Below are 13,511 nucleotides of genomic sequence, written 5' to 3'. Positions count from 1 at the left end.
ACCCCAGGACATTATGTTTCCCTCACTCTTTTGGTCCACTTAGTGAGTAAAGATAGATAAGAAATGGCCCAAGGTTTGGGTCCTTCAGCTTTGCAGTAAGGTAAAAAACTGGGAATGTGATGTCACAACAATCAGATGAAAAAAGTGTGTCAAGGAGGTAGTAATTAACTCTGTTAATGTTGCTGGTAAAGCAGTTAAGTGTTGAGAATTGACCACTGGATTTGATAAGTCATCGGTGACCTTTGCGAACCATTTCAGGGGTGTGGTGGGTACAAACCCTGATAGAAAAGAGTTCAAGAGAGAACTAGAGGAGAGAATAGCAGGAATAGACAAAGAATTTAGATCTCTTATTTGAGGAGTTTTACCACAAAGGAAAGCAAAGAAATGGGGTGGTAACTGGAAGGGGAGGTTTGGTTTTGAGCATGCTTTTCTGTTGTCAAACACTGAGTTGATTAGGCAGCACAGAAACAGAAACTCGCTTTCAGTGAGGATGTATCACCAACAGTTAACAGTGGGGCCTTGGGTATTGCCTGAATTAGCCTATTTACTATGTTTGAGGAATTTGCATGATTGTTCGCTGTTAGGTTTGTTTAAAAAAATTATTTCAGTATCTCAGCATATCATTCAAGAACAAAATAACTAGTCCAAAGTGCAGATTCTTGAAGAAGAAAAACACCTGAACTTAGTTAAGTATTTATTTCCCTAATCTTTACCTGTTATTATTTAACCTAGACCTGGTGTTACTCTCATGTTTGAATTGACCATTTGTCTCAGTAGTGAATTAAAGGAAATTTAAAATCTAACAGGTTAAGTGTCTGCCTTTGGCTCAGGTCATGATCTCAGGGTACTGGGATCGAGGCCCATGTACTGCTCCCTTCTCAGTGGGGAGTCTGCTTCTCCCTCTCTCTCTCTCTGCTTCTTCCTGCTCGTGCTCGCTCGCTCGCTCTCAAATAAATAAAATCTTAAAAAAAAATGAAGGAAATTTAAAATCTAAATGGAGTCATTCTCCTCTCCCTAGTCCAACTTAGGATTCAGACTGTGTTGAAGGAAAAAGTTCTTCTGGCTGCTTAGGCTCCACTTTCTGCTGCCCTGTTCTTTTGTCTACCTACAGCCAATGTTGTTTTCACCTGGCAGGGTGAAATAAAAGGACAAAATTAGTATTCCCTCTGGTTTCTCTACTGGATTTTCTGCATTACCATCTATGAGAATAAGCAGAGAGGTCTTTTATCTGTAATGTACAATAAGTTATATTACATGTCCGAAGGATTGCCGGATGAGGTAGTCCTTGGAATATATTACTAATTTATATAGTTGTTCAGGGCCCTCATTAACAGCATTGGTGAGGTTTATGATTAATAAAATTGGTTTAAATAGAAGCTACATTGATTTCAAAACAATATACAGGTACACATATATCCTTTTCTCCCAAAGAGACTATTACTGAAATCTCTCTTAAGCAGAACTTAACAAGGCTTAAATAAAGTTTTAAAATGTCTTATCAGCAAGTAGATATTTACTGCTATTCATCATTATATTCAAGATGAGACACTATCAGTGTGAAAGCTGGAGTCTTCATGCTACAATGTTTTGTGCCCAGCATTTTCTTAGTAGAGTGAGGTGCTAAGAAATGTTTAAAAGTTAACATCTTTCCAGTTTCTAGGAGGCTAATTCTTGTTCATTTTTCCAGTGCTAAACCAACAGACTTTGATTTCCTGAAAGTTATTGGAAAAGGCAGCTTTGGCAAGGTAAGAGTGTTTTTATTTTGCCGTTCAGTAAATAAGTACTTAAGGAATGCCTGCCTTATGTATTCCAGGCCGCAGAACTTGTTGGTACGCAGGATATGGAGTTACAGTGCTTTCTCTAACTTCAAAATACTTAGGGAGTTAAGGCGTTTACTCAAATTTTAACATAAAATTCATTTGTTCGAGTATTTGTTGAGCACCTATCATGTGCCAAGCAGTGTACTGGGTTCTGGTTAGTTAGAGAGTATTGAACGAAACTGACACAGTTACTACCTTTGTGATGCTTGCAACCTAGTAGGGGAAATAGCCAGTTAAAAATATGCAGTCATGGGACACCTGGGTGGCTCAGTTGTTAAGCATCTGCCTTCGGCTCAGGTCATGATCCCAGGGTCCTGGGATTGAGCCCTGCATCGGGCTCCCTGCTCAGCAGGAAGCCTTCTTGTCCCACTCCCCCTGCTTGTGTTCCCTGTCTCTCTGTCTTTGTCTCTCTCTGTCAAAATAAATAAAATCTTTAAAAAAAAAATATGGTCAATAAATAATGAAAAGCAGTAATGGGGATTGTGTTGTAAATACAGAATAGGGTGAAGTGATAGAGGACAATAGGTAAGTGGGGGGAAAATTCCTACTCAGATGGGTCGGTCAGGGATGGCTTCTTTAAAGAGGTGCTGTTTAAGCTGAAGCTGGAAAGACAAAAATGAGCAACTGTGAAAATAACAGTTGAGGGAGGAAAAGGGTGTTTGAAAACCCTGCTGTTCCTCATACAGTGAGTGTCAGATGAATCACACAACTTGACAGTGTGGCCATACCAAGGAAGGCCAGAAGCATCATAAAGGGAGTTACCAGGATCATTAGATATATTTAAATGCTTTTTTGCATTTGCTGCAATCTGTAATAAAAATAAATATGCGTGTGTTTAATTATAGTTTGCTACATTCTGAGCTTTGGGTATCTCTAGTTTGTTTTCTCAGTTCCCTGGATACCAGAAACTGTAACCATACAATTAAATCCATGTGTGTTAATTCAGCACATATATATCGACCACCCACTACATGCTGAACATTGTGCTAGTACAGCAACAGAGAGTTGGAAAGGGATGCTGCACTCAGAATGCTCAGTGTATTGGGATGTTAGAGATAATCTGTCATTACAAATAAAAAGCATTATCTTTTGGAAACTTCATGTTTAGATCTAGAGTCTACCAGGAATTGGTTCTTGGATATAGCATGAAGTTGTAGGGCACAGTTAATTTTTTCCCTATTAATATCCAACTGATCCCACACAATTTATTGAAAAGACAGTTCTTTCCCCACTGATCTGCAGAGTAATTTTCATCATTTATTCAGTGTCCATATATACATGGATCTGCTTCTAGATTTTATGTTTTATATTTCTGTTTCAAGATATTATATATTGTTCCATTAGTCTATTAGACTGTGTAGCTTGATATCCAACAAGACAAGTCCTCCCTCCTTGTTCTTCTTCAAGAGTCTTAGGCCTTTGTGTATCTTTTTAAGTTTTAGAATTAGCATGCCAATTTCCATAAAGTTCTGCTGGATTCTGATTGGGATTGCATTTAATCTGTAGGTCAATTTGGGAAAAATTGTTATTTTACATTATTGAGTCTTCCAATCCATGACCATGGTATATCCCTTTCTTAATTTAGTTCATCTTTAACTTTTCTCAGTAATGTTTTATGTCGAGTTTTTACACATCTTTAATTAGATTTATTCCTGTGTATTTCATTTTTTTATGCTGTTGAAAACTGGTGTTAATTATTGAAGCTAAATATATGCCATTATCTGTGTGATACATTGGTTCTACTTCTAACTGTATATCCAACAGAAATGCATGCACATATGCACTAAGAAAGGCATATGCCAGAATATTCATGGCATTGTTATTCATAAACAATCTAAATGTCTGTCAATTAAAGAGTGGATTAAACTGTGTAATGCAGTTTTTCACAGAACTAATCAAACAATACTAAAATTTATATGGAACCACAAAAGACCCTGAATAGCCAAAGCAATCTTGAAAAAGAAAAACAAGGGGCGCCTGGGTGGCTCAGTCGGTTAAGCATCTGCCTTCAGCTCAGGTCGTGATCCCAGGGTCCTGGGATCCAGCCCCACATTGGGCTCCCTGCTCCGCGGGAAGCCTGCTTCTCCCTCTCCCACTCCCCAATGCTTGTGTTCCCTCTCTCGCTGTGTCTCTCTGTCAAATAAATAAATAAAATCTTAAAAAAAAAAAGAAAAAGGAAAACAAAACTGGAGGTATCAAAATCCAGATGTCAGGATGATAGTGGCCCAAAAATAGACACATAAATCAATGGAACAGAATAGAGAGCCCAGAAATAAACCTGCAATTATATGGTCATTTAATCTGCAACAAAGGAGTCAAGAATATGCAATGGGACAAAGTCTCTTAAATGGTGTTGGGAAAACTGGACAGCTACATGCAAAATAATGAAACTGGACCACGTTTTTACACCATACACAAAAATAAACTCAAAATAGATTAAGACCTAAATGTGAGACTTGAAACCATAAAAATCCTAGAAGAGCACACAGGCAGTAATTTCTCTGACATCGGCTGGAACAACATTTTTCTAGATATGTCTCCCGAGGCAAAGGAAACAAAAGCAAAAATAAACTATTGAAACTACATCAAAATAAAAAGTCATTGCACAGCAAAGGGAATAATCAACAAAACAGAGACAACCTACTGAATGGGAGAAGATATTTGCAAATGGCATAGTTGATACAGGGTTAGTATGCAGATTAAAGAACTTACACAACTTAACACCAGAGAACCAAGTAATCCAGTTAAAAAATGGGCAGAAGACATGAACAAACTTTTTTCCAAAGAGGACATACAACATCAAAAACTAATGATGTACTACATGTTGGCTAATTGAACATAATAATAAAAGAGGACATACAGATGGCCCACAGACACATGAAAAGATGCTCAACATCATTCATCATCAGGGAAATGCAAATCAAAACCACAGGGAGAAATCACCTTATGGCTATCAGAATGGCTAAAATCAAAAAGTGTTGGTAAGGATGTTGGTAGGGATATGGAGAAGGAGGAACCCTTGTGCACTGTTGGTGGGAATGGAAACTGGTCAGCCACTATGGAAAACAGTATGGAGGTTCCTCAAAAAAGTAAAAACAGAACTACCATATGATCCAGTAATTCTATTAGGTATTTACCCAAAGAATATGAAAACACCAATTCAAAAAGATAATATGCACCCCTGTGTTTATAACAGCATTATTTACAATAACCAGGATATGGAAACAACCCAAGTGTCCATAGATACACATATACAATGGAATATCAATGAGCTATAAAAAAGAATGAAATCTTGCCATTTACAACAAAATGGGTGAATCTAGAGAGTATAATGCTAAGTGAAATAGGTCGGTCAGAGAGAGACAAATACCATATGATTTCATTCATATGTGAATTTAAGAAACAAAACAAATGAAAGAAGACAAACCAAGAAACCCACTCTTAACTATAGAGAATAAACTGATGGTTACCAGAGGGGATGTGGGTGGGGGGGTATGGGTGAAATAGGTGAAGGGGTTTAAGTGTGCACTTATTAAAAAAAAAAAGTATACTCACCATAATGAACACTGAGTAATGTATAGAATTGTTGAATTACTGTATCATACACCTGAAACTAATATAACACTGTATGTTAACTATACTGGAATTAAATTTTTTAAAATGTGTAATGCATTATTCTGCACAATAAAAATACAAAAATTATGCTTCATGCCACAACATGAATGCATATTACATTATTTAGAGTGAAAGAAGTCAGAGACAACTTTATATGATTCTAATTATATAAAATTCAAAAAAAAGACAAAACCTGTGTTATTACAAGTTGAGCTAAATGAGGAAGACAGGGATAAGTAGTTTCTGAAATAGGGGCGAAGGGGGGCTTCAGGCTACTGATAATGTTTTTTTTTTTAATTTCTTTTTAAAAATTTTTAAATTCCAGTTAACATCCAGTGTAATATCAGTTTCAGGTGTACAATTTAGTGATTCAACACTTAGATACAACACCTGGTGCGCATCACAAGTGCCCTCCCTATCACCCATTTAACCCGTCCCCCCACCTACCCCCCACCCACCTCCCCTGTGATAACAATCAGTTTGTTCCCTTTAGTTAAGAGTCTGTTCCTTAGGGCGCCTGGGTGGCTCAGTTGGTTGAGCGACTGCCTTCGGCTCAGGTCATGATCCTGGAGTCCTGGGATCGAGTCCCGCATCAGGCTCCCTGCCCAGCAGGGAGTCTGCTTCTCTCTCTGACCCTCTTCCCTCTCGTGCTCTCTATCTCTCATTCTCTCTCCCTCTCAAATAAATAAATAAAATCTTTAAAAAAAAAAAAAGTCTGTTCCTTGGTTTGCCTCTTTTTTTCCCCTGTGATCTTTTGTTTTGTTCCTTAAATTCCACATATGAATGAAATCATGTGGTTTTTGTCTTTCTCTGACTTACTTCACTTAGCATAATACTAACTCCAACATGTCATTGCAAATAGCAAGATTTCATTCTTTTTATGGCTGAGTAATATTCCATTATATTTGTAAATACCATGTCTTCTTTTTCCATTCATCTGTCAATGGACATTTGGGCTTTTTCCATAATTTGGCTATTGTAGATAATGCTGATATAAACAGGGTACGTGTATCCCTTCGAATTATATTTTTTTATTCTTTGCGTAAATGCAAAAATAGAATAGAAAACCCAGAAGTGAACCCACAACTATAAGATAATGTTTTATTTTTTGACCTAGATAGTGGTTACATATGTGTTCATTTTGTAGTAATTTACTGAGCTGTAATGATTTGTGAGTTATTCTGTATACATGTTATGTTTAATAAAAATTTTAAATCTTGCAAAGTGGTTAGAAACCAATAAAGTACAGTAAAACAAAAGCAGAATACACAAAAAATGGAAAAGTAAACAAATGCAAATCCAGTGTTTGAAAAATAGAAAAAAATATATGATAGACAAATAAATAATGGCAATCTAAAATTTATTCTAAACTCTTCTCCATTGAGGGGTCTTGGTTCCATTTTCCCTTTGCCTATTTGTTTCTTTTTTTAAAGATTTTATTTATTTGACAGAGAGACAGCTAGAGAGGGAACACAAGCAGGGGTGCAGGAGAGGGAGAAGCAGGCTTCCTGCTGAGCAAGGAGCCTGATGTGGGGCTCGAACCCAGCACCCTGGGATCATGACTGAGCCGAAGGCAGACGCTTAATGACTGAGCCACCCAGGCGCCCCTGCCTGTTTCTTAGCGATCTGCCTGTTCTCCAAATCTACCAATCTATTGAAAAAATGCTTACTTTAGGGAAATTGGTACCTCCTAATTGCCACATTTGAATTATTTTCTCATAATGTATTGGAAGATGAACCAGTCAAACTAGAGCAGGAAAGGTCAGGCAGGTGGGAGGTGTTGAGAAAAGGAAAAATGTACAAAGAAAAGGTGTTGTATAGAGTCAAATATTGTAGCAAACAAAAGAATGGAAAATGGGGAAAATGCCAACAGTTGAGCCAGGACATTTTTACCCTGAAGATGTTTTGACTCCGTCTTGATTAAAAACAAACACTTTTTTCTAATTAATAGACTTTATTTTTTAGAACAGCTTAGATTTACAGAAAAATTGAGTAAAGAGAAAAAACAGGAAGTTCAGAGAATACCCAAACATCCTCCACTCCACACACAGTATCCCTATTGTTAATACCTTACATTAGCATGGTACATGTGTTCCAGTTAATGAGCCAACATTGATACAAAGTCCATTGTTTATTCAGATTTCCTTGCTTTTTACCTGATGTCCTTTTTTTGTTCCAGGATCTCATCCACAATACCACATTACATTTGCTTGCGTGTCTCCTTAAGCTTCTCATAGCTCTAACAGCTTCTCAGACTTTCCTTGTTTTTGAGGACCTTGATGGTTTTGAGAAGTACTAATGGGGTATATTGTAAGATGTCCCTCTACTAGAATTCATCTGATGTTTTTCTCATGATTAGACTGGGGTTTTAAGTTGTATCGAGGAAGACAACACCTATACTAGAATATAAAGCCCAGCAGTGTTACCAGTTGCTGTGTCAGATCATCTCAGAAAGCTTTAGAATGTATCATTTAATAGTTACACAATTTGTCAGGCTTCTTGAATCTCTTAAAAAGTTATTTGCAAAACCCTGAGTATGTCTGCTTTTTTTCTGGGGCAAGAGCCTCTAAATTTCTTCAGATCCTTGAAAGTGCATACAGCCTAGCCCATTGTAGAAGCTCAGCTCTACATGGTCCTTCTTCCCCTGAATGCTTCTGAATTTAAAACTTAAGAGAAACCTAAATATGAAAACAAAAATGCATTTCAATCACATAGAAACCATTTTCTTCTCCGCTTTTTTTTATCAATATCCATGAAGTTGATAGCCTCAGTATTTTTCTTTTTTTTTTTTTAAGATTTTATTTATTTATTTGAGAGAGAATGAGAGAGAGGGCAAGCACATGAGAGGGGGGAGGATCAGAGGGAGAAGCGGACTCCCCGCTGAGCAGGGAGCCCGATGCGGGACTTGATCCGGGACTCGATCCGGGACTCCAGGGTCATGACCCGAGCTGAAGGCAGACGCTTAACCAACTGAGCCACCCAGGCGCCTGCCTCAGTATTTTCTAAGGACACTCTTTAGGACTCAGGGCTTGCATGTGCATGTGCACACTCAACACACCACACACACTTGAGGATCTCAAGCAGTATAGGTTTTGGGACTTAAATTTCGTAAAAATCTCAAACATCAGCACATTAAGTGACAAAGAAGTGGTACCTGGTATTTGAGTGGTACCTGGTACCTGGCTATTCAAGTGATTAACATTCCTTTTTTGTTATTATTTTATTAAAATATCTAAGAAGTAGAATAAAAATAAATTCAGTATTCAGTTTTCAAAACTAAAACGTCATCTAGGTCCCCTTTAGACTTTTTGTACATAAGTTATGAATTTACTGACAAGCGAATTGTTTTTATCAAAATATTGAAATTTCTAATAGTTTGTATAATCTGTAACTACAACAGGTTCTTCTTGCAAAACGGAAACTGGATGGAAAATTCTATGCTGTCAAAGTGTTACAGAAAAAAATAGTTCTCAACAGAAAAGAGGTAAAATAAAATAGCATTGTTTCTCCTAAATTCATTTTCTCAATTAACAGAATTATTTTCTGGTATATAATGCAAGTTGATCCTTTACTTTTTTTTTTTTACAGCAAAAACATATCATGGCTGAACGTAATGTGCTTTTGAAAAATGTGAAACATCCATTTTTGGTTGGATTACATTATTCTTTCCAAACAACTGAAAAGCTTTATTTTGTTCTGGATTTTGTTAATGGAGGGGAGGTGAGTTTTATGATTAGTTTTGTAATGTTGATAATGTTTAGAAAAAATAGAGTAAAGTCACAGTTTTTCTTCGCTTAACAGGTTTTGGAAGGATAGGCCAGAATTAACAGCTGTTAGATTCAAGATGCTGGCTAATAAGCACAAAGCAAGATGTAGAGAATTGTAAACAAAGCTCTTAAGCAGCTTATGGTGTGTAGGTGGGAAGATTCATAAAAGAACCTTGGTATGAAGCTACAGACTTCACGGATAATATAGCAGGAATAATATACTGAAACGTTAGACTAAAACATGATTTGTATTCAGATAATTATTGTCTCCACAGTTGCATATAAAGATTACTCTAGCCTGTCATTTTCTAAAACGTGCAAACTATAATCAGACGAGATGATCCTCTAATAAGGAGTTCTGTGGTGAAGTCAGTTTGGAAAACGTTTCAAGTTCTCTCCCATTGGCAATTAACAGTATGCTTCTTGGTGATTCACAGTATGTTTCAGCATGTTAAAGACTTTGAGTTCTGCCAAAGCCAAGATTTTTTGAAAATATTTTCTTAGCATGCAGTCCCTTTTTGTTTGAACCAAATCTGTTAATAATACTCCCCAAAACTCTAATCAGAGGGATATTGAAATACATTTTGGAAAATGCTACCGTCATGATAATAATTACAGTAATAGCTAACATGCATCAAGTATACTTATGTGCCCAGCACTCTGCATCTTTATATGTATTATTTCATCTTCACAACAGTCATGTTCTATAAGATAAAGAAACTGAGGCACAGAGAAGCTGGGTAACTTGCTCAAGGCATGTGGTTAATAAGTATCAGAGGCAGGAATAGAACTCAGGCAGTGTGATTCCAGGATTTAGGCAGTGGACCACCCCCCTGTTCTTCTGGTTCTCAATCCTCGTACCTTTCTAATTTGTTTGATCTCTAACCTGTGAGTGTCTCTCAAAATTATTCTCATAGATTGTGTCCTGTCCTCACAAAGGGATCTTTTCATCCCCTAGTTCCAGATCAGAGAGAGAGGAAAATGGTTATTTCAACCTTAATATAGTATACTTAACTGTAGAATAAAGGAAGACTACTGTCTATTCTGCAAACCTGAAAGATGGTCACACACCTAGATCATTTGGGGGAAGATGATTAAAAGAATCATCACACACCCCCTACATCTCTATGACAAAAATGCCATATGCCTCCTCAGTGTAGATGCAAAACTTTGAAGGCTGAAGATTTGAGGTTGTCATTTTATGTGTACATGAGTGCTAACATATAATGAGAATTTATTGAGGGCCTGCCACTGTGTAATTATTTTTCCTGCATTATTTCAATTAATCATTATAACTCTTTGAGATAAATACTCTTCTAAGGCTCAGAGAGGTTAAGTAACTTTCTCAGTGTCACCATGCTTTCTAGTAAGTGTCAGGTCCTGGATTTAACCTGGATCTGAGTACAAATCTGTGACTTTGAAATGTCCTGCAAGGCATTAACTGCAGATGAGATCCTGTTTGTGAGCTTCCTGCTTTGTCTGTGGTTTCTTCATCTTGTTTTAGGACCTTGCTTTTGAGCCCTTTTTATACATTGATCTCTCATAAACTGAGTGGCAAAGGTGGAAACATGTAGGCTTGTATTCTAAAAGATAGACTTGGTTAAGATAATGGGGAATAAAAAGAATGGAATAGAATGTTGGGGTTGGTGGAGGAGGAGCTGAATGGGGCAGTAGTAGGAGGGCAATAAAGATGAGAAAGGATAGAGGTAGGAGTATAATTTCATTATGGGTTTCCTGTTATTCTTACTAGGACTGTCCCCCTGGCTTTCTTTTTTTTTGTTAACTTAAATTCAATTAGTCAACATATAGAACACCATTAGTTTCAGGTGTAGAGTTCAGTAATTCATTAGTTATGTAGTCCCTCTGATTTTCATATAACATTTTAACCTTGACTTGTGTACTTATTTGATATGATACTAGACATTTACACAAGCCCTCCTGAACCTCAGCTTCCTCATTAATTTTCTGCCTCAAACTACTTGGGTAGATTAAATAATACAAACAGGGGCGCCTGGGTGGCTCAGTTGTTAAGCGTCTGCCTTCGGCTCAGGTCATGATCCCAGGGTCCTCGGATCGAGCCCCACATTGGGCTCCCTGCTCTGCGGGAAGCCTGCTTCTCCCTCTCCCCCTGCTTGTGTTCCCTTTCTCGCTGTGTCTCTCTCTGTCAAATAAATAAAATCTTTAAAATAAATAAATAAATAGAACAAACATATAAAGTCGTCCTCAGTATGGTGCCTTTTTTTTTTTTAAAGATTTTATTTATTTATTTGACAGAGAGAGACACAGTGAGAGAGGGAACACAAGCAGGAGGAGTGGGAGAGGGAGAAGCAAAGCAGGCTTCCCGCAGAGCAGGGAGCCCGATGTGGGGCTCGATCCCAAGACCCTGGGATCATGACCTGAGCCGAAGGCAGATGCTTAACAACTGAGCCACCCAGGCGCCCCAATATGGTGCCTTTGAGTTAGTAAACAGTGTTAGCTATCATTGATGAATGGTCACGTTTTCATTTTAAATAGAATATTAACGATAGTATAAGCTAATAAAGGCAGTGGTAGGGCTAAACAGGAGGGAGTATTTCAGAAATAATTAAAAGATAAAAACAGAAGAATTTATTCAATAGTTAGATATAGAGGCGAAGGGTAAAGGAGCAGTCCGGATGAATCCCAGGCCAGCCTCCATGTCCCTACTCTGTCAGGATCTATTATAACTGATCTTCACCATAACCTTTCAGAAGAGGTTAAGAAAAATTGGGGGACAGTCAGAGAAGTTAAATGAATTGCACACAAAAAGAGAAGAATTAGGATTTGAATCCAAGTCTGATCAGCTTTAAAACTTGACTCTTCTCACTGTACCTTGTTGCCTCCCATGGCTCAGAGGGCTGGGTAGAAAGTGATGTCATTAAAGGATAGAATATAGCTACAGTAGCAGTAAATCTGTAAAAGAAGACAAGGGGCTCTGTTGTAGACAAGTTGAATTTGTTGGCTTGTGAAATATTCAAGAAAGAGCAGTAGGCGGCAAGTCTTTGCAGGAGAAGCTCCAAGCAGAGGTGTAGGTGGGGTATGTCCACGTGGAAGATGTCGACATAGAGGGGTTTAAAATCACTGGATGGATTAGGTTACCTGGACAGGGTATTCGGAGAAAGAGTAACAGTGGAGAAACTGAGGACAGACACCTCGCTATCCCTGCAGTGTAAGGGGCCAGAAAGGAGCCAATACAGAACTCTCCAGGGAAGGGGGAGCCCTAAGGTGAGATCTTTGTTTTAAGAAGCCCGGGAACTTAGAGTAAGGACCTAGGGCAAACTTCGCCCAGGCAGGTAACCTAATGAGTAAAGGACAGGTAGTAAGAAATAAAATATGATTTCAGGAGTATAGGAAATGAACTGGAGAGCCCAGCTGCTGCTCAGCCCTGGCCATTTGCTACCACACTGGAATTGAGGCTTAATGTTGCAGAGCTTCCTTTTTTTTTTTTCCCAGAAGAAATCAAACCTGAATTTTTACCAAAAAAATTTCTCCATTTTTTTAAATGTTACCAGTTAATTTAGATTTTTTCTAAAAACAGCATTTGGCTCAAACACATTATATCTGTGGGTTATATTTGGTCTGCCAGCCACTTGTTTCCAATCTCTGAATAGTGGGTTTTTTTGTTTTGTTTTGTTTTGTTTTGTTTCCCAAGTGAAACCACAGTCAAAAAAAGGGCTAGTAAGACCTTATTGACTCCATGGCAATATCCAGATCATTGGTCTGGGTTGATAATCTTTTCCAGAGTGGTGAGGACACAGCCACGCTGGGGATTGAAGAGTAAATGAGAGACGAGCAAGTTGAAGTTAGCAAGGGTAAAGAAAGATGTGTGGTTGAAGAGAGAATGATTGCGAGGCAGGGAACACAAAGGAGAGTCACAGTTCTGTGCTTTGGTGCATTTTTATCTCATGTTCCGAGTAACAAAAATCCTGTTTTTGTATTTAGAGGATATATTTGTTTTACTTTATGTGTGAATGATCTTAATACCCATTTCTTTTTCCATTTTACAGCTGTTTTTCCACTTACAGAGAGAACGGTCCTTTCCCGAACACAGAGCTAGGTTTTATGCTGCTGAAATTGCCAGTGCATTGGGTTATTTGCACTCCATCAAAATAGTGTACAGGTACATTTTAATGTATTTCTTGTAAAAACGTCTTTTTTTATTACTTTGTTTCAGTTAATACTCAGTTTTGCTTTTCTTTCCATTTAATTTAATAGAGACTTGAAACCAGAAAATATTCTTTTGGATTCAGTAGTAAGTATTCTTTTAAAAATCTACCAATTCTCAATTTAA

The 13,511-nt window shown here is 37.7% G+C and overlaps 1 protein-coding gene across 3 annotated transcripts in view; it reads left to right on the top strand.

Moving 5' to 3' along the window:
• SGK3 (serum/glucocorticoid regulated kinase family member 3) overlaps window positions 1-13,511 on the top strand; it is a 137,698-nt gene that overhangs the window by 102,037 nt on the left and 22,150 nt on the right. For all 3 annotated transcript variants that reach the window (XM_028109796.2, XM_088022808.1, XM_028109804.2), the window contains exons 8-12: window positions 1,688-1,745; window positions 8,836-8,919; window positions 9,024-9,155; window positions 13,228-13,340; window positions 13,436-13,472. In XM_028109796.2, coding sequence (XP_027965597.1) covers window positions 1,688-1,745; window positions 8,836-8,919; window positions 9,024-9,155; window positions 13,228-13,340; window positions 13,436-13,472 — 424 coding nt within the window. The remainder of the gene's footprint in view (window positions 1-1,687; window positions 1,746-8,835; window positions 8,920-9,023; window positions 9,156-13,227; window positions 13,341-13,435; window positions 13,473-13,511) is intronic.

This window comes from Eumetopias jubatus, unplaced genomic scaffold (genome assembly GCF_037043125.1).
Source record: "Eumetopias jubatus isolate StellerSeaLion01/CBP00866 unplaced genomic scaffold, mEumJub1_p1.0 scaffold_4, whole genome shotgun sequence".
NCBI classification, from domain to species: domain Eukaryota; kingdom Metazoa; phylum Chordata; class Mammalia; order Carnivora; family Otariidae; genus Eumetopias; species Eumetopias jubatus.
The sequence above is the reverse complement of the archived record's forward strand: the minus strand, read 5'-3'. Positions and strand labels throughout refer to the sequence as shown.